This window comes from Vidua chalybeata (assembly GCF_026979565.1).
Source record: "Vidua chalybeata isolate OUT-0048 chromosome 35 unlocalized genomic scaffold, bVidCha1 merged haplotype SUPER_35_unloc_1, whole genome shotgun sequence".
Taxonomy (NCBI): domain Eukaryota; kingdom Metazoa; phylum Chordata; class Aves; order Passeriformes; family Viduidae; genus Vidua; species Vidua chalybeata.
Genome location: NW_026530296.1, coordinates 19,690 through 44,330, shown reverse-complemented (window position 1 = coordinate 44,330; position 24,641 = coordinate 19,690). Strand labels below are relative to the sequence as shown.

Here is a 24,641-nt window from a genome sequence, read left to right as displayed (position 1 = left end):
ACGTCCATGACGGCCACCATGCTGCGGCACGTGTCCAGCCCGAAGCCGTCCGTCTTCAGGTCGGGATCTGGGGGGGCACGGGGGATTTTGGGGGGGCCCCCGACTCCTGGAGCCCACCAGAGCCCCCTCAGGAGTCGCGGGCACCCCAAAAATCCCCCCCGAGCCCCGGTTTTGGGGGGCACTCACGGCGGGTGACGACCCTGTTGAGGATGTTCATGAGCTCGGTGGGGCTCACCTCCATGTCCTGGGGGGAACGGGGGGGTCAGGGGGGGCTGGGGACCCCCAAATCCTGACCCCGAGTCCTGGGGGAACCCCAAATCCTGATCCATCCCAAATCCTGACCCCGAGTCCTGGGGGAATCCCAAATCCTGACCCCAAATCCTGGGGGAATGCCCAAATCCTGATCCACCCCAAATCCTGACTCTGAATTCTGGGGGAACCCCAAATCCTGACCCCAAATCCTGGGGGAACCCCAAATCCTGACCCACCCCAAACCCTGACCCCAAATCCTGGGGGAACCCCAAATCCTGACCCACCCCAAACCCTGACCCCAAATCCTGGGGGAACCCCAAATCCTGATCCATCCCAAATCCTGACCCCAAATCCTGGGGGAACCCCAAATCCTGATGCCGAGTCCTGGGGGAACCCCCAAATCCTGACCCCAAATCCTGAGGGAACCCCAAATCCTGACCCACCCCAAATCCTGACCCCGAATTCTGGGGGAACCCCCAAATCCTGGGGATCCCAGTCCATCCCAATGGACCCCAGTGGATCCCGGTGGATCCCAATGGATCCCAGTCTATCCCAGTGGACCCTGGTAGATCCCGGTGGATCCCAGTATAACCCAGTGGATCCCAGTCTATCCCAGTGTGCCCCAGTGGATCCCGGCAGATCCCAGTGGATCCCACTGGACCCCAGTGGATCCCGGTGAATCCCAGTCTATCCCAGTGTAGCCCGGTGGATCCCAGCGGATGCCGGCTGATCCCAGTGTACCCCAGTAGATCCCAGTGGACCCTGGTGGATCCCACTGGACGCCGGTGAATCCCAGTGGATCCCAGTCTATCCCAGTGTGCCCCGGTGGATCCCGGCTGATCCCACTGGACCCCGGTGTACCCCAGTGGATCCCAGTGTACCCCAGTCTATCCCAGTGTACCCCACTTGATCCCAGTGGATCCCAGTCTATCCCAGTGTATCCTGGTGGATCCCACTGGACCCTGGTGGACCCCAGTGGATCCCGGCTAATCCCACTGGACCCCAGTGGACCCCGGTGGACCCCGGTGGATCCCAGTGGATCCCGGTGGATCCCGGCGGATCCCTCACCTCCCCGGCCAGCTGGGTGAAGAGGCGCCGGAACTGCCGAACCTCCTCGCTCTCGTTGGCATCGACGGTGGAGATGTGGGCACGGGGGGGCTGGGGGGGGCACGGCGGGGTCAGGGCACCCCAAATCCGGGACCCCAAATCTGGGGGGGGTCAGGGAACCCCAAATCTGGGACCCCAAACCCCGGACCCCAAATCCAAAAGGGTCAGGGCACCCCAAATCCGGGACCCCAAATCTGGGGGGGGTCAGGGGACCCCAAATCCGGGACCCCAAACCCCGGACCCCAAATCCAAGAGGGTCAGGGCACCCCAAATCCGGGACCCCAAATCCGGGTGGGGTCAGGGAACTCCAAATCCGGGACCCCAAATCCGGGACCCCAAACCCCGGACCCCAAATCCAAGAGGGTCAGGGCACCCCAAATCCGGGACCCCAAATCCGGGGGGGGTCAGGGAACTCCAAATCTGGGACCCCAAACCCCGGACCCCAAATCCAAGAGGGTCAGGGCACCCCAAATCTGGGACCCCATATCCGGGGGGGTCAGGGCACCCCAAATCCGGGACCCCAAACCCCGGACCCCAAATCCAAAAGGGTCAGGGCACCCCAAATCCGGGGGGGTCAGGGAACCCCAAATCTGGGACCCCTAATCCGGGACCCCAAATCCAAGAGGGTCAGGGCACCCCAAATCCGGGACCCCAAATCCGGGCGGGTCAGGGAACCCCAAATCCGGGGGGGTCAGGGCACCCCAAATCCGGGACCCCAAATCCGGGGGGGTCAGGGAACCCCAAATCCAGGACCTCAAACCCCAGGGGGAAGGACAGGGACCCCAAATCCAAGATCCCAAACTCAGGGGGTCAGGGGACCCCAAATCCAGGGGGGGATAGAGGACCCCAAATCCGAGACCCCAAATATGGAGGGGGGAAATGGGGGGGGACAGGGGACCCCAAATCCACAACCACAATTCCAGCGGGGACAGGGGACCCCAAATCCAGGACCCCCAAACCCAGGACCCCAAATCCAAGGGGGTCAGGGAACCCCAAATCTGGGACCCCAAATCCGGGGGGGTCAGGGAACCCCAAATCTGGGACCCCAAATCTGGGACCCCAAATCCGGGGGGGGGGGATTCAGGGGACACCCCCGGGGGTCCCCAAGGAGGGGGGGAGGGCTGGCGGTCACTTACGGGGGGCTCGGGGTTGTAGTGGGCGGCGGCTTCGCTGCGGGAGGGGGCAGAGGGGTCACCCCAAAGTGTCACCTCCCATCCCAAAGTGTCTGTCACCCGCCACCCCAAAGTGTCCCCCCAATGTCCCCCCAGTGTCCCAAATCCCCCAGTGTCCCCAATGTTCCCAACCCCCAATGTCCCCACTGTCCCCAATGTTCCCAACCCCCCCCAGTGTCCCTCAGTGTCCCCCAATCCCTCCAACCCCCCCCAAATGTCCCCAATGTCCCCAAACCCCCCAATGTCCCCAATATCCCAAATGTCCCCAAGCCCCCAATGTCCTCAATGTCGCAAATGTCCCCAATCCCCCCAGTGTCCCCAGTGCCCCCGGTGTCCCCAATGTCCCCAATCCCCCCGGTGTCCCCAGCCCCCCCAGTGTCCCCAATGTCCCCCCGGTGTCCCCAGTGTCCCCTCACTGACGGGGGGCTGATGACGCCCCCCAGGACCCCCAACCCAATGTCCCCAATCGCCCCCAGTGTCCCCAAACCCCCCAATGTCCCCAAACCCCCCAATGTCCCCAATCCCCCCAATGTCCCCAAACCCCCCAATGTCCCCAATCCCCCGCAGTGTCCCCAAACCCCCCAATGTCCCCAATCCCCCCAATGTCCCCAAACCCCCCAATGTCCCCAAACCCCCCAATGCCCCCAGCCCCCTCAGTGTCCCCAATGTCCCCAATCCCCCCCAATGTCCCCAATGTCCCCAAACCCCCCAGTGTCCCCAATCCCCCCAGCCCCCTCAGTGTCCCCAGTGTCCCCAATCCCCCCCAGTGTCCCCTCACCTGATGGTGCTGATGACGCCCCCCAGGACCCCCAACCCAATGTCCCCAATCCCCCCCAGTGTCCCCAATGTCCCCAAACCCCCCAATGTCCCCAATCCCCCCCAATGCCCCCATCCCCCTCAGTGTCCCCAATGTCCCCAATCCCCCCCAATGTCCCCAATCCCCCCCAGTGTCCCCTCACCTGATGGCGCTGATGACGCCCCCCAGGACCCCCATGGCCCCCCCGGCGCCGCCCCCGCCCCCTCCCCGCTCAGGAGCCCCCCCAGGACGGAGCCGATGCCCCCGGGGAGGCCCCCCCCGGCCCCTCCCCCACCGCCCCCGCCCCCCAGCAGCCCCTTCACCAGGAACATGCCGGACTGGGAGCTACTGGGAGGCACTGGGAGGCACTGGGAGCTACTGGGAGAACGCTGGGGGGGGAACTGGGAGCGCTGGGAGTTACTGGGAGAGCACTGGGAGCTACTGGGGGGGCACTGGGAGTTACTGGGCGGCACTGGGAGTTACTGGGGGGGTTACTGGGGGGGTACTGGGAGCGCTGGGGCGGCACTGGGAGCACTGGGAGGGCAGCGGGGCGCTACTGGGAGCACTGGGAGCGGCTGGAAGAGAAGGAGACAGCACCGTTAGGCGACACCCGCGGCACCGGGGGGGGTTCCGGGGACCCCCCCCCAGACCCCCCCCGGGACCCCCCCACAGGGCTCCGGTCCCGCTCCGGTCCCGGTACCGGGCGCGGCTTTCCGGGAATGGGCGGGGCCGCGCTGAGTCACGGTTTGGGGGGGGGGGTGGGGAGCACCGGGGGGGGTCCCGGGGGGGTCCCGGGGGAGGGTCCCGGGGGTCTGGGGGGGGGTTCGGTACCTGCGGGAGCGGCGCCGGTCCGGAGCGGGCTCGGAACCGGAACGGGGAAAGGGGCGGGGCCACGCCTGGGGGCGGGGCCGGGAGCGCGAACCGGGAAGGGACGGCGGGAACCGCCCGGGGGCGTGGCCTGGGGCTGACGGGGACACGCCCTGGGCGGGGCTAAGATGGGGGCGTGGCTTAGGGACGTCAATAACAACTATAATGGGCGTGGTCCGCATTAGGGGGCGTGGCTAATGCATTGAGTGACAACAACACCTTATCGCGGCTTCCATCGGAGTGGGCGTGACTAACAGCGTGAGTGACAGCCGGACCCGCCTCATATGGGCGTGGTCATGCAGATTAGCTGCGCATACAGAACGAGCCCGGGCGTGACGTCATCGCCGCGCGCCGGGACAAGATGGCGGCGCTGGGGGGGGTTTTGGGGTCCCCTCCCCTCACCCGAGGGGTCCCCGGGTCCCTCACGGGACCCTCGCTGTCCCCACCCCCACCCCACATTTGGGCTCGCCCCCAGTTTTGTCCTCCCCGCCCGGTTTTTGGGTCCCCCCCCCATTTCCCCCAGATTTGGGGTCCCCTCCCCCACTCTGAAGTCTCCCCCTCCCCCCATTTCCTTTCGCTGTTTTAGGGTCCCTCCATGTCCCCCCCCCAAAATCCCATTTTCCTCCTCCCCAATACAATTCCCCCCTCCCCAAAATCCAATTTTTCCCAATTTTCCCAATTTCCCCCCATTTTTTCTCAATTTCCCCCCGATTTTCCCCATTTCCCCCCATTATTTCCCCCATTTTCCCCATTTCCCCCCATTATTTCCCCCATTTTCCCCATTTCCCCCATTTTTACCCCATTATCCAAATTTTCCCGTTCCCCCCCATTTCTCCCTCACTTTCCCCCATTTATTCCAAATTTTCCCCCATTCCCCCCCCTTTCCCCCATTTCTCCTCACTTTCCCCCCATTTTCTCCCCATTTCTCCTCATTTCCCCCATTTTTCCCGTTTTCCCCATTTCCCCCATTTTTTCCCCCATTTCCCCCTCACTTTCCCCCATTTTTTCTCCAAATCCCCCAATTTCCACCCCAATTTTCCCCATTTTTCCCGTTTCCCCCCCGTTTTTCCCCCTTTTTCCCATTTTCCCCCCAATTTTCCCCATTTTCCCCATCCCCCCGTTTTCCCCCCTTTCCCCCCCTTTTTCCCCATTTTTCCCCCATTTTCCCCCCATGTTTCCCATTTCCCCCGCTATTTTCCCCATTCCCCCCTCATTTTCCCAATTTCCTCCCAATTTCCCCCATTTTCCTAATTTCCCCCCCATTTTTCCCCCATTTTTCCCCCATTTTTTTCCCCATTTTTCCCCCAATTTTCCCCATTTCCCCCCATTTTTCCCCCATTCCCCCCCCATTTTCCCCATTTTCCCCCCATTTTTCCCCCATTCCCCCCCCATTTTCCCAATTTCCTCCCATTTTTCCCCATTCCCCCCCGTTTTTTCCCCTTTTTTCCCCTTTTTTTCCCGTTTTTCCCCCATTTCTCCCCCATTTCCGGTACAAAGGATTTTATTGTGGCAGAAGCGGCTCCGCGGGGTCCCATGCGGCAGCGGAAGGGGGGGGGGAGGGGACATTTTTTTGGGGGGGGGGGGGGGGGGACACTTGGGGACATTAAAGCCACTGACACGAGCGCGGGGGGGGGAGGGGCGTTATTGCTACTGCGGGGGGGGGGGAGGGGCGGCCAGGAGGGACCCTCTGGGACCCCTCCCCCACTTCGGGCCCTGTTTTTGGGGAGGGGAGGGGGAAAAAAAAAAATCCTTAAAAAAAATCGAGATTTTGGGGATCCCCAAAGTATTATCCGGGAAGGGGCGTGGCGTCAATTCCCGATGTTAATTAATTCATTCGTTAATTGGTTCCGGAGGGAACAGCCCTAAAAATTTTAGCGGGGGGGGGTGTGGAGTCACCAAAAATATTTTTGGGAGTGGTGGGCGTGGCACGGGTTTCCCCCCCCTCCCAAAAAAAAAAAAAAAAATCAATAAATTCCGGAGTGAACAGCCCGAAAATTTGGGATTTGGCACGCCCAGAACGTTCCGGGAAGGGGCGTGGCCTCAACCCCCTTAATTGGTTAATTAATTAATTAATAGATTCCGGAGTGAACACCCCAAAATTTGGGGGTTTGGGGGGGCTGCGGTCGCTTATCCCCATCGCTGTTATCAGTGAGCACCCCCAAAATTGGGCCCTGGCCCCTCCCCCATCGCTGTTATCGGCAGATTTGGGCCCAAAATCAGAATTTGGGGGCTCTGGCCCCTCCCCCATCGCTGTTATCGGCAGATTTGGGCCCAAATTTGGGGTTTGGGGGGGCCTGGGGGGTTTGGGGGGGGTCAGGCCCCTCCCCCATCGCTGTTATCGGCAGATTTGGGCCCAAAATCAGAATTTGGGGGCTCTGGCCCCTCCCCCATCGCTGTTATGGCAGATTTGGGCCCAAATTTGGGGTTTTGGGGGGGTCTGGGGGTTTGGGGGGCTCTTGCCCCTCCCCCATTGTTGTTACTGGCAGATTTGGGCCCAAATTTGGGGTTTTGGGGGGGTCGGGGGGGGGGTTGGGGGGCTCTGGCCCCTCCCCCATCGCTGCTATCGGCAGATTTGGCCCCAAAATGGGAGGAGGGGCCACGCCCAAAGCCCCCCCCCCCCCCCAGTGGGGAAGGTTCCAGAACGAACAGCCCGGGACAGGGGGAGGGGACGGGGGGGGGGGACAGGAGGGGGACAAGGGGGGGTCACATCACGTCTCCCCGGGTGGGGGGAGGGGCACCAAGGCACTGGGGTGGGGGAGGGGCGGCGGGGGCGGCGGGGTGGGGGAGGGGAGAGGGGGGGAGGGGGGGGGTTAGGACTGCATCTCGGCCCGGAGCATCCACGGGAACCAGCAGCAGAACAGTAACCTGGGGACACGGGGACAGCGTGGGGACACGGACAGGGACAGGGGGACAGGGACAGGGACAGGGACAGGGACACCCCCTGGGGACACGGGGACAGCGTGGGGACACGGACAGGGACAGGGACAGGGACAGGGACACCCCCTGGGGACACGGGGACAGCGTGGGGACACGGACAGGGACAGGGACAGGGACAGGGACACCCCCTGGGGACACGGGGACAGCGTGGGGACACGGACAGGGACAGGGACAGGGACAGGGACACCCCCTGGGGACACGGGGACAGCGTGGGGACACGGACAGGGACAGGGACAGGGACATCCCCTGGGGACACGGGGACAGCGTGGGGACACGGACAGGGACATGGGGACACCCCCTGGGGACACGGGGACAGCGTGGGGACACGGACAGGGACAGGGGGACAGGGACAGGGACAGGGACAGGGACAGGGACATCCCCTGGGGACACGGGGACAGCGTGGGGACATGGACAGGGACATGGGGACACCCCCTGGGGACACGGGGACAGCGTGGGGACACGGACAGGGACATGGGGACACCCCCTGGGGACACGGGGACAGCGTGGGGACACGGACAGGAACAGGGGGACAGGGACAGGGACACGGACAGGGACAGGGGGACAGGGACATGGCCCGGGGACAGGGACATGGCCTGGGGACACGGGGACAGCGTGGGGACACGGACAGGGATGGGGACAGGGACAGGGACAGGGACAGGGACACCTCCCGGGGACAGGGACAGGGAGATGGGGACACCCCCTGGGGACAGGGACATGGCCTGGGGACACGGGGACAGCGTGGGGACAGGGACAGGGGGACACAGACAGGGGGACAGGGGGACAGGGACAGGGGGACAGGGACAGGGACAGGGACACCCCCTGGGGACAGGGACATGGCCTGGGGACACGGGGACAGCGTGGGGACACGGACAGAGACAGGGACAGGGACATGGACAGGGACACCCCCCGGGGACAGGGACACCCCCTGGGGACATGGGGACAGCGTGGGGACACGGACAGGGACAGGGACAGGGACACGGCCAGGGGGACAAGGACACCCCCCGGGGACAGGGAGAGTGTGGGGACAGGGACACGCCCTGGGGACACGGGGACAGCGTGGGGACACGGACAGGGGGACAGGGACACACCCCGAGGACAGGGACACCACCCTGGGGACAGGGACATGGGGACACCCCCCGGGGACACGGCCAGTGTGGGGACAGGGCCAGCGTGGGGACAGGGACATGGGGGCAGGGACACCCCCCGGGGACAGGGACGGGGAGATGGGGACACCCCCTGGGGACAGGGACATGGCCTGGGGACAGGGACAGGGACATGGGGACACCCCCCGGGGACAGGGCCAGCGTGGGGGACAGGGACACCCCCTGGGGACAGGGACATGGCCTGGGGACATGGGGACAGCGTGGGGACATGGCCTGGGGACACGGGGACACCCCCCGGGGACAGGGACACACCCCAGGGACAGGGATATGGCCTGGGGGACAGGGACACCCCCTGGGGACAGGGACACCCCCCTGGGGACAGGGACATGGCCTGGGGACATGGGGACAGTGTGGGGACATGGCCTGGGGACACGGGGACACCCCCCGGGGACACGGGGACAGCCCCCTGGGGACAGGGACACACCCCAGGGACAGGGATATGGCCTGGGGGACAGGGACACCCCCTGGGGACAGGGACACCCCCTGGGGACATGGGGACAGCGTGGGGACATGGCCTGGGGACACGGGGACACCCCCCGGGGACAGGGACAGGGGGACAGGGACACCCTCAGGGACAGGGCCAGCGTAGGGACAAGGCCACCCCATCAAGGACAGGGCCACCCCCCCGGGGACAGCGTGGGGACAGAGCCACCCCCCGGGGACAGAGCCACCCCCGGTGTCCCTGTCCCTGTCCCCACCTGGAGAAGGAGCTCTCGGATGTGATGTCCTTGGGGGTCCGCACGGCCGGGAAGCGCTTGGGCTGTGACACTGCGGGGACACGGGGGGGACACGGGGACACGGGGGGGACACGGGGACATGAGGGGGACACGGGGACACGGGGGGGACATGGGGACGGGGGGGGGACACGGGGACATGAGGGGGACACGGGGGGGACATGGGGACATGAGGGGGACACAGGGGGGACACGGGGACACGGGGGACAAGGGGACACGGGGGGGACACGGGGGACAAGGGGACATGGGGACAAGGGGGGACACGGGGACATGGGGGGGACACGGGGACATGGGGGGGACACGGGGACATGGGGACATGGGGGGGACACGGGGACATGGGGGGGACACGGGGACAAGGGGGGACACGGTCACATCACCCTCAACAGCCAATCAGCAGTGCCAACCCTGCCCACCCACCTGTCAATCATTGCCACGCCCACCTGTCAATCACTGCTTTGCCCCACCCACCCTGCCCGTGTCTGCCCCACCCACCTGTCAATCAGCACCTGCCCTGCCCCACCCATCTGTCAATCATAGTCCCACCCTGCCCCACCCAGCTGTCCATCACTGTCCCACCCAGCCCCACCCACCTGTCACTCAATGCCCTGCCCACCTGTCAATCAGTGCCCACCTGTCAATCAGTGCCCCACCCAGCTGTCCATCACTGTCCCGCCCTGCCCCGCCCACCTGTCAATCACCGCCCTGCCCCGCCCCTCACCTGTGACGGGCTGTCCCTTCTTTTCGGAGCTGCCATCCCCGGGCTCCTCCTTGGGACCCCCGACCCTGGGGGGGACACGGGGACAGGGGGTGACCACAGTGTCCCCTGTGACCCCTGGGTGACCCCTGGGTGACCTCCCTGTGACCTCCCTGTGACCCCACTGTCCCATCCCAGTGTCCCCTCATGTCCCCTCCACGTCCCGGCTGTGTCCCCATATCCCCCATGTCCCCCTCCTGTCCCCACTTGTCCCCATGTCCCTCCCTGTCCCTGTGTCCCCCCCGTCCCTGTATCCGCCCCGTGTCCCCTCCTGTCCCCATGTCCCCATGTCACCCCTTGTCCCCAAGTCCCCCCATCCCCATGTCCCTCCGTCTCCCCATGTCCCCCCATATCCCTGTGTCCCCCCCGTCCCTGTATCCGCCCCTGTCCCCATGTCCCCCCTGTTTCCCCCCATGTCCCCATGTCCCTTGTGTCCCCCCCTGTCCCCCCCTTGTCCCCGTGTCCCCCACGTCCCCCTCTGTCCCCATGTCCCTCTGTGTCCCCATGTCCCCGTGTCCCCCCATGTCCCCCTGTCCCTCCCTGTCCCCCCCGTCCCCCCTTGTCCCCGTGTCCCCCTTGTCCCCATGTCCCCCCATGTCCCCATGTCCCCCCGTGTCCCCATGTCGCCCCTCATGTCCCCCTGTCCCCCTTGTCCCCGTGTCCTCCCATGTCCCCGTGTCCCCCCATGTCCCTCTCTGTCCCCATGTCCCTCTGTGTCCCCATGTCCCCGTGTCCCCCCCATGTCCCCCTGTCCCCATGTCCCCCCGTCCCCCCTTGTCCCCGTGTCCTCCCATGTCCCCCCCGTCCCCATGTCCCCCCATGTCCCCGTGTCCCCCCGTGTCCCCTGATGTCCCCCCTGTCCCCATGTCCTCATGTCCCCGTGTCCCCCCGTGTCCCCCTGTCCCTCTGTCCCCGTGTCCCCCCCGTGTCCCCCGTACCTCTGGACGCGGGAGGGGGGTGCGAAGACGCCGTGTTTGGGGGGGCAGGTGAAGTAGCGCACCCCGAAAACGGAGCCGTCGTGCTTGCCCCCCGCAGAGTCCAGCTCCACCCCGAACCAGTACCCTGGGGACAGCGGGGACATCACTGGGGACATTGGGGACATCGGGGACAGCGGGGACATCGGGGACATCGGGGATATTGGGGACACCGGGGACATCGGGGACAGCGGGGACATCGGGGACATCGGGGACATCGGGGATATTGGGGACATCGGGGACATCGGGGACATTGGGGACATCGGGGACATCGGGGACATCGGGGACATTGGGGACATCGGGGACATCGGGGACACCGGGGACATCGGGGACAGCGGGGACATCGGGGACACCGGGGACACCGGGGACATCGGGGACAGCGGGGACATCGGGGACACCGGGGACACCGGGGACATCGGGGACAGCGGGGACATCGGGGACATCGGGGACACGGGGACATCGGGGACATCGGGGACAGCGGGGACATCGGGGACATCGGGGACACCGGGGACATCGGGGACAGCGGGGACATCGGGGACATCGGGGACATCGGGGATATTGGGGACATCGGGGACATTGGGGACATTGGGGACACTGGGGGGACATTGGGGGGACATCGGGGACATCGGGGATATCAGGGACATTGGCGAGGGGCGGGGTCTCGGCATAGGGAGGGGTCTCATCAGGGGGTGGGGTCACATCAGGGGGCGGGGTCTCTGGGGAGGGGTCTGTGCAGGGGGCGGTGTCTCAGTGGGGCGGGGTCTCCTTGGGGCGGGGGTCTCAGCGGGGCGGGGTCTCATCGGGGGCGGTGTATCGGTGGGGCGGGGTCTCCTTGGGGCGGGGTCTCAGTGGGGTGGGGTCTCATCGGGGGCAGTGTCTCATTGGGGCGGGGTCTCAGCGGGGCGGGGTCTCAGTGGGCTGGGGTCTGATCAGGGGGCGGGGTCTCAGCGGGGCGGGGTCTCAGTGGGCCGGGGTCCCATCAGGGGGCGGGGTCAGATCAGGGGGCGGGGTCGGGCTCTCACCGGGGGCGAAGTCGGTGCGGCCGTAGAAGCGCGCCCGGCCCTGGCGCTGCCCGGCCACCAGCACCGCGTCCCCCGGCGCCACCCGCCGGCCCTCGCGGTCCAGCCACGCCCCCGCCCGCTTCCGGGAGGCTGGGGGCGGAGCCACAGTGACCACACCCTGCCACGCCCATCCCAGCCACGCCCCCGCCCGCTTCCGGGAGGCTGGGGGTGGAGCCACAGTGGCCACGCCCTGCCACGCCCTGCCACACCCATCCCAGCCATGCCCCCGCCCGCTTCTGGGAGGCTGGGGGCGGAGCCACAGTGGCCACACCCTGCCACGCCCTGCCACACCCATCCCAGCCATGCCCCCGCCCGCTTCCGGGAGGCTGGGGGCGGAGCCACAGTGACCACACCCTGTCACACCCATCCCAGCCACGCCCCTGCCCGCTTCCAGGAGGCTGGGGGCGGAGCCACAGTGACCACACCCTGCCACGCCCATCCCAGCCACGCCCCGCCCGCTTCCAGGAGGCTGGGGGCGGAGCCACAGTGACCACACCCTGCCACGCCCATCCCAGCCACGTCCCCGCCCACTTCCGGGAGGATGGGGGCGGAGCCACGGTGACCACACCCTGCCACACCCACCATCAGCACACCCAGCCACGCCCATCCTTTGCGGGATTTTGGGGGGGTTCAGGGGTTCCCTTGGAATTTGGGGGGTTCCCCTGGATTTTGGGGGGGTTCAGGGGTTCCCCTGTATTTTGGGGGTCCCGTGGATTTTTGGGGGGGTTCCCCTGGATTTTGGGGCTCCGTGGATTTCGGGGGGGGGTTCCCCTGTATTTTGGGGGTCCCGTGGATTTTTGGGGGGGTTCCCTGTGTTTTGGGGGTCCCGTGGATTTTGGGGGGGGGTTCCCCTGGATTTTGGGGCTCCCGTGGATTTCGGGGGGGGGTCTGTACCTCTCTTGTCCTTGCGGGATTTGTGGGGGGCTCGGGCCGGGGGTCCCGGGGGGCTCGGGGGGGGCGACGGCGCCGGGGGCTGCTCCTCGGCCTTGGAGATCTTGGACACCGAGGCGAAGATGCCTGCGGCCAGTACGGACCAGTAAGGACCAGTAAAGGACCAGTAAGGACCAATATGGACCAGTACAGACCAGTAAGGACCAGTACAGACCAGTAAGGACCAGTATGGACCAGTAAGGACCAGTACGGACCAGTACAGACCAGTAGGGACCAATATGGACCAGTACAGACCAGTAAGGGCCAATATGGACCAGTAAGGACCAGTATGGACCAGTAAGGACCAGTAAGGACCAATATGGACCAGTATGGACCAGTAAGGACCAGTACGGACCAGTAAGGACCAGTAAGGACCAGTACGGACCAGTACGGACCAATATGGACCAGTATGGACCAGTAGGGACCAGTACGGACCAGTACGGACCAGTACAGACCAGTATGGACCAGTAAGGAGCAGTAAGGACCAGTACAGACCAGTATGGACCAGTAAGGACCAGTCCAACCTGGTACAAACCAGTCCAGCCCAGTATGACCCAGTCCCAACCCCCCACCCCACCCCCAAAAGGTCCAGGGATGCCCCCCCCAGGGGATCCCCCCACCCTCAGGGGGTCCCAGGGGGGTCCTGGGGGTCCCAGCCCCACCCCCAGGAGGTCCCAGCCCCACCTCAGGGGGTCCCGGGGGTCCCAGCCCCATCCCCAAGGGGGTCCCGGGTGGGTCCCAGGGGTCCTGGGGGGGGTCCCAGCCCCACCCCAGGGGGTCCCAGCCCCACTCCCAGGGATTCCCGGGGGTCCCGGGGGTCCCAGCCCCACCCCAGGGGGTCGCGGGGGTCCCGTACCCGTTTTGGGGGGGCAGATGAAGTAGCGGACCCCCCCCACGCTGCCGTCGTTCTTCCCCTCGGGCTCGTCCAGCTCCACCCCCGCCCACTGCCCGCTGGCGAAGGCCGTGGTGCCACAGAACCTCAGGGTGCCCACCTGGGGACAGGGGACACCTGGGTGGCACCTGAACCCCAAAAACATCACCCCCGAAATTCCCAAAAAATACCCCAAAAAACCCTCAACCCTACAAAAAAACCCAAACCCCAAAATCCTCCCCGGAATGCCAGCCAAGGCCGTGGTGCCACAGAACCTCAGGGTGCCCACCTGGGGACAGGTGACACCTGGGTGGCACCTGAACCCCAAAAACATCGCCCCCGAAATTCCCAAAAAATACCCCAAAAAACCCCAATCCTACAAAAAAACCCCAAACCCCAAAATCCCAACATGGGCCGTGGTGGCACAGAACCTCAGGGTGCCCACCTGGGGACAGGGGACACCTGGGTGGCACCTGAACCCCAAATCCAGCCCGGCCCTGGGTGACATGGGGACCTCTGGGGTCCCACAGAGGGCGCCGGGGTGGCACAGGTGACACTGGGGTGACACAGGTGACACAGGGGGTGTTGAGAGTGACACAGGTGACACAGGTGGCACAGGTGGCACAGGTGACACAAGGGTGACACAGGTGACATTGGGGTGACACAGGTGACACAGGTGACACAGGTGGCACAGGTGGCACAGGTGACATTGTGGTGACATGGGTGACATTGGGGTGACACAGGGGGTCTTGGAGAGTGACACAGGTGACATTGGGGTGACACAGATGACACAGGTGACACAGGTGACACAAGGGTGACACAGGTGACATTGGGGTGACACAGATGACACAGGTGACACAGATGACACAGGTGACACAGGTGACATTGGGGTGACACAGGTGACACAGGTGACACAGGTGACACAAGGGTGACACAGGTGACATTGGGGTGACACAGGTGGCACAGGTGACACAGGTGACACAGGTGACATTGGGGTGACACAGATGACACAGGTGACACAGATGACACAGGTGACACAGGTGACATTGGGGTGACACAGGTGACACAGGTGACACAGGTGACACAAGGGTGACACAGGTGACACAGGTGACACAGGTGACACAGATGACACAGGTGACACAGGTGACACAAGGGTGACACAGGTGACACAGGTGACACAGGTGACACAGGTGACATTGGGGTGACGCAGATGACACAGATGACACAGGTGACACAGGTGACACAGGTGACATTGGGGTGACACAGGTGACACAGGGCAGGTTTGGGGTGACACAAGGTGACACAGGGGGTGACACAGGGGGTGACACAGGTGACACAGGGCAGGTTTGGGGTGACACAGGTGACACAGGGCAGGTTTGGGGTGACACAGGGTGGGTTTGGGGTGACACAGGTGACACAGGGGGTGACACAGGTGACACAGGGCAGGTTTGGGGTGACACGGGGCGGGTTTGGGGTGACACAGGGTGACACAGGTGACACGGGTGACACACCTTGCCGCTGTCCAGCCGCACCCTGTCCCCCAGCTGCAGCCCCAGGCACAGCAGCATCAGCGTGACACGGGGCAGGTTTGGGGTGACACGGGGCGGGTTTGGGGTGACACAGGTGACACAGGTGACACACAGGGTGACACAGGTGACACAGGTGACACGGGTGACACACCTTGCCGCTGTCCAGCCGCACCCTGTCCCCCAGCTGCAGCCCCAGGCACAGCAGCATCAGCGTGCCGGGCAGGTTGTCGTAGTTGGGCAGGGTGACGCGCGGCAGGTTTGGGGTGACACGGGGCGGGTTTGGGGTGACACAGGTGACACACAGGGTGACACAGGTGACACGGGTGACACACCTTGCCGCTGTCCAGCCGCACCCTGTCCCCCAGCTGCAGCCCCAGGCACAGCAGCATCAGCGTGCCGGGCAGGTTGTCGTAGTTGGGCAGGGTGACGCGCGGCAGGCTGCAGCTCAGCGGCACCGCGTCCAGCAGCAGCCGCCGCAGCTCCCGCGCCGCCTCGGCCGCCTCGGCCCGGTCCAGCGCCATGTCCGTGGGGTCCGGCACCACCTCGGCCGCCACCTGGCCCTTGCTGTTCTGGGGGGGGGGGGGGGGGGGGCAACGGGGGGCCGTGTCTGAGGTGGCCACGCGTGGCTAAGGGTGGCCACAGGTGGCTACAGGTGGCCTCGTGTCTCTCCAGAGGAAGCCCAGGGTGTTCCCGGTCTCTGGAGGTTTTGGTGGCACCAAAACCCCCCAGGACCCCCCCACTGTGCCCCCAGGACCCCCAAACCCAGCAGGACCTCCCCATCTGGTGGCCACGCGTCGCTACAGGTGGCCACAGGTGGCCACAGGTGGCTACAGGTGGCCTCGTGTCTCTACAGGGGAAGCCCAGGGTGTTCCCGGTCTCCATAGGTTTTGGTGGCACCAAAACTCCCCTGGACCCCCCAGTGTGCCCCCAGGACACCCCAAAGCCACCCCAAAACTCCCCAGGACCCCCAAACCCATCAGGACCCCCCCATTCGGTGGCCAAGCGTGGCTACAGGTGGCCACAGGTGGCCACAGGTGGGCTCGTGTCTCTCCAGAGGAAGCCCAGGATGTTCCCGGTCTCTGGAGGTTTTGGTAGCACCAAAACTCCACTGGACCCCCCCACTGTGCCCCCAGGACACCCCAAAGCCACCCCAAAACTCCCCAGGACCCCCAAACCCATCAGGACCCCCCCATTCGGTGGCCAAGCGTGGCTACAGGTGGCCACAGGTGGCCTCGTGTCTCTCCAGAGGAAGCCCAGGGTGTTCCCGGTCTCCGGAGGTTTTGGTGGCACCAAAACCCCCCCAGGACCCCCCCACTGTGTCCTCAGGACCCCCAAACCCATCAGGACCCCCCCCCAGTGTGCCCCCAAGACCCCCCAAACCCACCCCAAAAACCCCCAAACCCCCCCAGGAGCCCCAAAAACCCCCCCAGGACCCCCCCCAAACCCCCCCGTACCCTGAGGGCGGGGTCGGTGCTGTCCTCCAGCACCGCCCCAAACCCCAAATCCCCCCCAAATCCCCGATCCATCCCAAATCACCCCCAACCCCCCCGAGCCCCCCACCCCAAAAACCCCCCCAGGACCCCCCCAAACCCCCCCGTACCCTGAGGGCGGGGTCGGCGCCGTGCTCCAGCAGGCAGCACCCCAAACCTCAAATCCCCCCAAATCCCCCCCAAATCCCCGATCCATCCCAAATCCCCCCCAAATCCCCGAGCCCCCCGGAGCCCCCCACCCCAAATAAAACCCCCCAGGACCCCCCCAAAGCCCCCCGTACCCTGAGGGCGGGGTCGGTGCTGTCCTCCAGCAGACAGCGCCCCGCCCCAAACCCCAAACCCCAAATCCCCCCAAATCTCCCCCAAATCCCCGAGCCCCCCGGAGTCCCCCACCCCAAAAAAACCCCCCCAAGACCCCCAAAACCCCCCCCAGGACACCCCCAAAAACCCCCCCGTACCCTGAGGGCGGGGTCGGCGCCGTGCTCCAGCAGGCAGCGCACCGCCCCCAGGCACAGGTTGGAGGCCGCGATGTGCAGCGCGGTGCCGTGGCTGAAATCGCTGCAGGTCGAGTGCAGCACTGCGGGAAATTCGGGGGGGGAAGGGGGAAACTGAGGCACGGGGAACCCCAAAAGTCAGGGCAGGGGGTGGATCGCAAAAACCCGAGGTGGGGGGGGCGAAAAATCCCGGGGGAAATTGAGGTACCACAAGGGGGAAACATAAAAAACGCCGAAAGCAGAGAGGGAAACTGAGGCACGGGGCACGGGGGGACCCCAAACCAGCAAATGTAGTGGGGAAACTGAGGCACGGGGAACCCCCAAAAATCAGTGGGGGTTATAGATGTACGGGGGATCCTAAAAACCGAGGGGGATCCCAAAAATCCCAGGGGAAACTGAGGCACGGCAAGGGGGAAACCTCAAAACCCCCCAAAAGCAGAGGGGGAAACCGAGGCACGGGGCATGGTGGGGCACCCCAAAACCACGGCGGGACCCCAAAATCACCAAATGTAGGGGGGGAACTGAGGCACGGCCATGTGAGGGGTCATTCCCGATCTGGGGGGCTTATTCCCGATCTGGGGGTGCCAACCCCGAACTGGGGGTGCCAGTCCCGATCTGGGGGTGCTGGTCCCGATGTGGGGGGCTCATTCCCGAACTGGGGGGCTCATTCCCGAATTGGGGGGCTCATTCCCGATGTGGGGGTGCCGGTCCCGAATTGGGGGCTCATTCCCGATCTGGGGGCGCCAGTCCGGGTGTGGAGGTGCCAATCCCAAATTTTAGGGCTCATTCCCGATCCAGGGGTGCCAGTCCTGATCCGGGGGTGCCAGCCCATATCTGGGGGTGCCGGTCCCGATCTGGGGGTGCCGGTCCCGATGTGGGGGGCTCATTCCCGAACTGGGGGGCTCATTCCCGATGTGGGGGTGCCAGTCCTGATGTGGGGGTGCCAGTCCCGATTTGGGGGTGCCAGTCCGGGTGTGGGGGGCTCATTCCCGAATTGGGGGTGCCAGCCCCAATCCGGGGGTACCAGCCCGGATCCAGGGGTGCCGGTCCCGATCTGGGGGTGCCAGTCCCGATCTAGGGGGCTCATTCCCGATGAGGGGGTGCCGGTCCCGATCTGGGGGGCTCATTCCCGATCTGGGGGGCTCATTCCCGATCTGGGGGTGCCAGTCCCAATCTGGGGGGCTCATTCCCGATCTGGGGGTGCCGGTCCCGATCTGGGGGGCTCATTCCCGATCTGGGGGGCTCATTCCCGATCTGGGGGTGCCGGTCCCGATCTGGGGGGCTCATTCCCGATCTGGGGGTGCCAGTCCCAATCTGGGGGGCTCATTCCCGATGTGGGGGGCTCATTCCCGATCTGGGGGTGCCGGTCCCGATCTGGGGGGCTCATTCCCGATCTGGGGGTGCCGGTCCCGATCTGGGGGTGCCAATCCCGATCTGGGGGGCTCATTCCCGATGTGGGGGGCTCATTCCCGATGTGGGGGTGCCGGTGCCTCACCTCGGGGGGCCGCGGCCCGCAGCAGGGTGCGGATGAGCTCGGGCACGTCGAAGTAGGCGGCGTAGTGCAGCGCGTTCATGTGCGTCCAGCGGCTGCGCAGCCCCGCGTCCCCGCCCAGCGCCAGCAGCCGCGTGGACAGACGGACAGCGGCCGCGGGGTCACCTGCGGGACAGGGGGACATGGGGACACTGGGGGGATCGGGGACATTGGGGACATTGGGGACATGGGGATACTGGGGACATTGGAGACATGGGGGACATGGGGGACACTGGGGACATGGGGACATGGGGACACCCAGCGTGGACAGACGGACAGCAGCCGCGGGGTCACCTGTGGGACAGGGGGACATGGGGACATGGGGACACCCAGCGTGGACAGACGGACAGCAGCCGCGGGGTCACCTGTGGGACAGGGGGACATGGGGACATGGGGACACCCAGCGTGGACAGACGGACAGCAGCCGCGGGGTCACCTGCGGGACATTGGACATGGGGACATTGGGGACATTGGGGACACTGGGGACATTGGGGACATGGGGACATGGGGACATGGGGACACCCAGCGTGGACAGACGGACAGCGGCCGCGGGGTCACCTGCGGGACAGGGGGACATGGGGACATTGGGGGGATCGGGGACATTGGGGACATTGGGGACACTGGGGACACCCAGCATGGACAGATGGACAGCGGCCGCGGGGTCACCTGCGGGACAGGGGGACATGGGGACATGGGGACACCCAGCATGGACAGACGGACAGCGGCCGCGGGGTCACCTGCGGGACATTGGGGACATGGGGACATGGGGACATTGGGGACATGGGGACATGGGGACATGGGGACATTGGGGACATGGGGACATGGGGACATTGGGGACATTGGGGACATGGGGACATTGGGGACACTGGGGACAGTGGGGACATTGGGGACACCCAGCGTGGACAGACGGACAGCAGCCGCGGGGTCACCTGCGGGACATGGGACATGGGGACATTGGGGACATTGGGGACATTGGGGACATCGGGGACATCGGGGACATGGGGACATGGGGACATGGGGACACCCAGCATGGACAGACGGACAGCGGCCGCGGGGTCACCTGCGGGACATTGGGGACATTGGGGACATGGGGGGACTGGGGACATTGGGGACACTGGGGACATTTGGGGACATTGGGGACACTGGGGACAGTGGGGACATTGGGGACACCCAGCATGGACAGACGGACAGCGGCCATGGGGTCACCTGCGGGACAGGGGGACATGGGGACATGGGGGACATTGGGGACAAGGGGGACACTGGGGACATTGGGGACAAGGGGGACATTGGGGACACCCTAGGGACACCCTGGGGACACCCTGGGGACACGCTGGGGGACACGGGTGGCCCTGTCCCCGTCCCTGTCACCCACCCACGCCGTGGGCGCCGGCCTTGCAGGCGTAGTGCAGCAGGGTCATGTCCGTCAGTCCGTCCCGGTCGTCCACGTGGCACCCGCGGCGCAGGATCTGCGGGGACACGGGGACACCCCAGTGCCACCCCAGGGACACCAGGGACACCGGGGACACCCCAGTGCCACCCCAGGGACACCAGGGACACTGGGGACATCCCAGTGCCACCCCAGGGACACCGGGGACACCCCAGTGCCACCAGTGTCATCCCGGGGACACCCCAGTGCCACCCTAGGGACATCCCAGTGCCACCCCAGTGCTACCAGTGACACCCCAGTGTCACCAGTGCCACCTCAGGGACACCCCAGGGACACTGGGGACATCCCTCAGGACCCCCCAAAGCCCCCCAGGACCCCCCAAACTCCCTCAGAAGCCCCCAAACCCCCTCAGATCCCCCTCAAACCTCCTCAGATCTCCTGCAAACCCCACCCAGGACCCCCCCAAACCCCCCAGAACCCCCTTAAATCCCCTCAGATCCCCCTCAAACTCCCCCAGGACCCCCCAAACCCCCCCAAATCCCGTCAACCCCCCCAGGACCCCCTTAAATCCCCTCACATCCCCCCTAAACCCCCCAGAACCCCCTTAAACCCCCTCAGATCCCCCTCAAACCCCCTCATAACCTCCCCAAACCCCCTCAGATCCCCCCGGAACCCCCTCAGATCCCCCTCAAACCCCATCAGAACCCTCCCAGGACCCCCCAAACCCCCTCAGATCCCCCCGGAACCCCCCCAGAACCCCCTCAAACCCCATCAGAACCCTCCCAGGACCCCCCAAACCCCCTCAGATCCCCCCGGAACCCCCCCAGAACCCCCTCAAACCCCATCAGAACCCTCCCAGGACCCCCCAAACCCCCCCCCAGATCCCCCTCAACCCCCCCCCCCGGGACCCCCCCGAAGCCCCCCGTGCCCACCTCGTTGCCGATGACGTCCACGCTGTGCTGCACCTGCGGCACCCACTGGCGCAGGATGGCGAAGAGCTGCGCCACGGTGGTCCGGGGGTCCAGCAGGATCTCCCGGCACGCCGCGTCGTTGGGGTCGAAGAAGGTGAAGGCTGGGGGGGGGGGGACACGGGGGGGGACACGGGGGGGACACGAGGGGGGGGCACCCCAAAATGCTCAGCCCTGGAGGAGCCATCAACAACCCCCCCAAAGCCATTCTGGGCATTTTTGGGGGGTCCCCATGGGGTCTTTTGTGCCCTGGGGGGGTCTCTGTGCCATGGGGGGGTCTCTTTTTGGGGGGTCGTTGTCACCTGGGGGGGTCCCTGTGCCTTGGGGGGGTCACACCCCCAAAATGCTCAGCCCCAGAGCAGCCACCAAAGAACCCCCCAGAGACACTCTGGGCATTTTTGGGGGGTCCCCATGGGGTCCTCTGTGCCCTGCAGGGGTCTCTGTGCCCTGGGGGGTCGTTGTCACGTGGGGGGGTCACTTTTTGGGGGGTCCCTGTCACCTGGGGGGGTCCCAGTGCTTTGGGGGGGTCACACCCCCAAAATGCTCAGCCCCAGATCAGCCACCAAAGAACCCCCCAGAGACACTCTGGGCATTTTTGGGGGGTTCCCATGGGGTCCTTTGTGCCCTGGGGGGGTCTCTGTGCCATGGGGGGGTTCTCTTTTTGGGGGGTCGTTGTCACCTGGGGGGGTCCCTGTGCCTTGGGGGGGTCACACCCCCAAAATGCTCAGCCCCAGAGCAGCCACCAAAGAACCCCCCAGAGACACTCTGGGCATTTTTGGGGGGTCCCCATGGGGTCCTTTGTGCCCTGCAGGGGTCTCTGTGCCCTGGGGGGTCGTTGTCACGTGGGGGGGGTCTCTTTTTGGGGGGTCCCTGTCACCTGGGGGGGTCCCAGTGCTTTGGGGGGGTCACACCCCCAAAATGCTCAGCCCCAGAGCAGCCACCAAAGAACCCTCCAGATCCACTCTGGGCATTTTTGGGGGGTCCCCATGGGGTCTCTGTGCCTTGGGGGGGTCTCTGTGCCCTGCAGGGGTTGGTGTCACCTGGGGGGGGGTCACTTTTTGGGGGGTCGTTGTCACCTGGGGGGGTCCCTGTCCCTTGGTGGGGGTCACACCCCCAAAATGCTCAGCCCCAGAGCAGCCACCAAAGAACCCCCCAGAGACACTCTGGGCATTTTTGGGGGGTTCCCATGGGGTCCTTTGTGCCCTGCAGGGGTCTCTGTGCCCTGGGGGGTCGTTGTCACGTGGGGGGGTCACTTTTTGGGGGGTCCCTGTCACCTGGGGGTGTCCCTGTGCCTTGGGGGGGTCACACCCCCAAAATGCTCAGCCCCAGAGCAGCCACCAAAGAACCCCCCCAGAGACACTCTGGGCATTTTTGGGGGGTCCTCATGGGGTCCTTTGTGCCCTGGGGGGGTCTCTGTGCCCGGGGGGGTCCCTTTTTGGGGGGTCGTTGTCACCTGGGGGGGTCCCTGTCCCCTGGGGGGGGTCACACCCCCAAAATGCTCAGCCCTGGAGCAGCCACCAAAAAACCCCCCAAAGCCATTCTGGGCATTTTTGGGGGGTCCCCATGGGGTCCTCTGTGCCCTGGGGGGGTCGTTGTCGCCTGGGGGGGGTCCCTTGTCCCTCGGGGGTCCCTTTTTGGGGGTCCCTCATCCCCTGGGGGGGGGTCCCTTGTCCCTTGAAGGGGTCCCGTTTTGGGGGGTTCCCTGTCCCCCTCTGGGGGTCCCTTTTTGGGGTTTCCCCATCCCCTGTGGGGTCCCCCATCCCTAGGGGGGGGTCCCTTTTTTGGGGGGGGTCCCTTTTTTGGGGTTTCCCCATCCCCTGTGGGGTCCCCCATCCCTAGGGGGGGTCCCTTTTTTTGGGGGGGTCCCTTTTTGGGGTTTCCCCATCCCCTGTGGGGGTCTCCCATCTGCACGGGGGGGTCCGTTTTTTTTTGGGGGGGGGGGTCTCACCGTAGTCCTTGGGCAGGGGGGCGGGGGCGGCGGGATGAACCATCGGCTTCTTGCGCCGCTCCACCACCGGGCTGGGGGGGTCGGGGGGCGGCGTCCCCCCCGCCGGGGGGTCCCCCCCGCGCTCCTTGGTCATGGCGAGGCCTGGGGGGGAGGGGACGGGGGGGTTTGGGGGCGTTTGGGGGGGTTTGGGGGGTTTGGGAGGGGCTGCACCCCCGCCTTGGGCTGCCGGGGGTGAGGGGATGGGGGAGTGGGAATGGGGAGGGGGCACCGGGACCGGGAATGGGGAGGGGGCACCGGGAGTGGGGAGGGGGCACCGGGAATGAGGAGGAGGCAGCGGATTTGGGGAGGGGGCACCGGGACTGGGATGGGGAGGGGGAATTTGGGATGGGGAGGGGGCACCGGGAATGGGGAGGGGGCACCGGGAGTGGGGAGTGCACCCCGGGATTGGGGAGGGGGCAGCGGAATTGGGGAGGGGGTACCAGGACTGGGATGGGGAGGGGGAATTTGGGATGGGGAGGGGTCACCGGGAGTGGGAATGGGGACAACGGGACCGGGATGGGGGCACCGGGAATGGGGAGGGGGCACCTGGACCGGGTATGAGGAGGGGGCACCGGGATGGAGGAGGGGCCTGGTTGGGGGTCCCCGGGATGGGGAGGGGTCCCCAGGAATGCGGATGTGTCCCCGAGGATGGGGAGGGGGCGGCGGGGATGGGGAGGGGGCGGCGGGATCCCGGGGGAAATCGAGATACTGGGAGGGACCGGGATGGGGATGGGGGCACCGGGATGAAGGAGGGGCCTGGCTGGGGGTCCCCGAGGATGGGGAGGGGTCCCCGAGGATGGGGAGGGGGCGGCGGGATGCGGAGGGGACCGGGGTGGGGAGGGGGCTCCGGGATGCAGGGGAGGATGGGGATGCAGGGTGGGACAGGGATGGGGATGGGGGCTCCGGGATGCACAGGGGCCTGGCTGGGGGTCCCCGGGATGGGGAGGGGTCCCCGGGAATGCGGATGCGTCCCCGAAAATGGGGAGGGGGCTCTCCGGGATGCGCCCCCCGCCCCCGCCGGGGCCGGGCCGGGCCCGAGGGATGCGCAGGGAGCGCGGCCGGGGATGGCGGGGCCGGGGCGGGGCTGGGCCGGGGCTGAAGGACCGGGGGACACCGGGACCGACCCCCCCCTCCCCGCACCGCCCGGGGTGGTACCGGCACCGACCCCCCCCCAAATTCCGCTCCCCCCCCCCGGTACCTGCGGGTCCGCGGCCGCGGGATGGGCCCGGCGCAGTGCGCGTGCGCGGCCGCCAGGGGGCGGGGGGCGGGCGGGGGGCGGCGGGGCGGGGCCTGGGCAAGGGGCGGGGCTACGGGGGGCTTGGGGAGGGGCTATAGGGGGGCTTGGGGGGGCTATGGGGTCTATGGAGGCTATGGGAGCTATGGGGGATTTGGGGTCTATGGGGGGCTATGGGGGATTTGGGGGCTGTGGGGGGCTATGGGGGGCTATGGGGGCTATGGGGGCTATGGGGGCTATGGGGCTATTGAGCTATGGGGGCTATGGGGGCTATGGGGGCTATGGGGGATTTGGGGGCTATGGGGGATTTGGGGTCTATGGGGGCTATGGGAGCTATGGGGGCTATGGGGGGCTTGGGGGGCTATAGGGGCTATGGGGAATTTGGGGTCTATGGGGGCTATGG

The 24,641-nt window shown here is 66.1% G+C and overlaps 1 protein-coding gene and 2 long non-coding RNA genes across 3 annotated transcripts; all 3 read right to left on the bottom strand.

Annotated features, from left to right (window-relative positions):
- Nucleotides 1-1,428, bottom strand: LOC128782671 (uncharacterized). The gene is made up of 3 exons (XR_008428870.1): nucleotides 1,321-1,428; nucleotides 187-244; nucleotides 1-67 (listed from the first exon to the last, which is right to left on the bottom strand). It is a non-coding gene; the product is annotated as an uncharacterized LOC128782671 (long non-coding RNA).
- A 1,067-nt stretch (nucleotides 1,429-2,495) lies between these two features.
- Nucleotides 2,496-4,246, bottom strand: LOC128782672 (uncharacterized). Its single transcript, XR_008428871.1, has 3 exons — nucleotides 4,159-4,246; nucleotides 3,491-3,902; nucleotides 2,496-2,529 (listed from the first exon to the last, which is right to left on the bottom strand). It is a non-coding gene; the product is annotated as an uncharacterized LOC128782672 (long non-coding RNA).
- A 2,730-nt stretch (nucleotides 4,247-6,976) lies between these two features.
- Nucleotides 6,977-24,262, bottom strand: CLIP3 (CAP-Gly domain containing linker protein 3). Its single transcript, XM_053933124.1, has 14 exons — nucleotides 24,203-24,262; nucleotides 22,966-23,106; nucleotides 20,982-21,121; nucleotides 20,035-20,128; nucleotides 18,627-18,788; nucleotides 17,096-17,214; nucleotides 15,480-15,716; nucleotides 13,604-13,739; nucleotides 12,712-12,834; nucleotides 11,779-11,907; nucleotides 10,721-10,844; nucleotides 9,747-9,811; nucleotides 8,993-9,062; nucleotides 6,977-7,059 (listed from the first exon to the last, which is right to left on the bottom strand). The coding sequence occupies exons 2-14, from the start codon at nucleotides 23,096-23,098 to the stop codon at nucleotides 7,005-7,007; spliced, it is 1,587 nt and encodes a 528-aa protein (XP_053789099.1). The 5' UTR covers nucleotides 23,099-23,106; nucleotides 24,203-24,262; the 3' UTR covers nucleotides 6,977-7,004.
- Nucleotides 24,263-24,641: the final 379 nt, after the last annotated feature.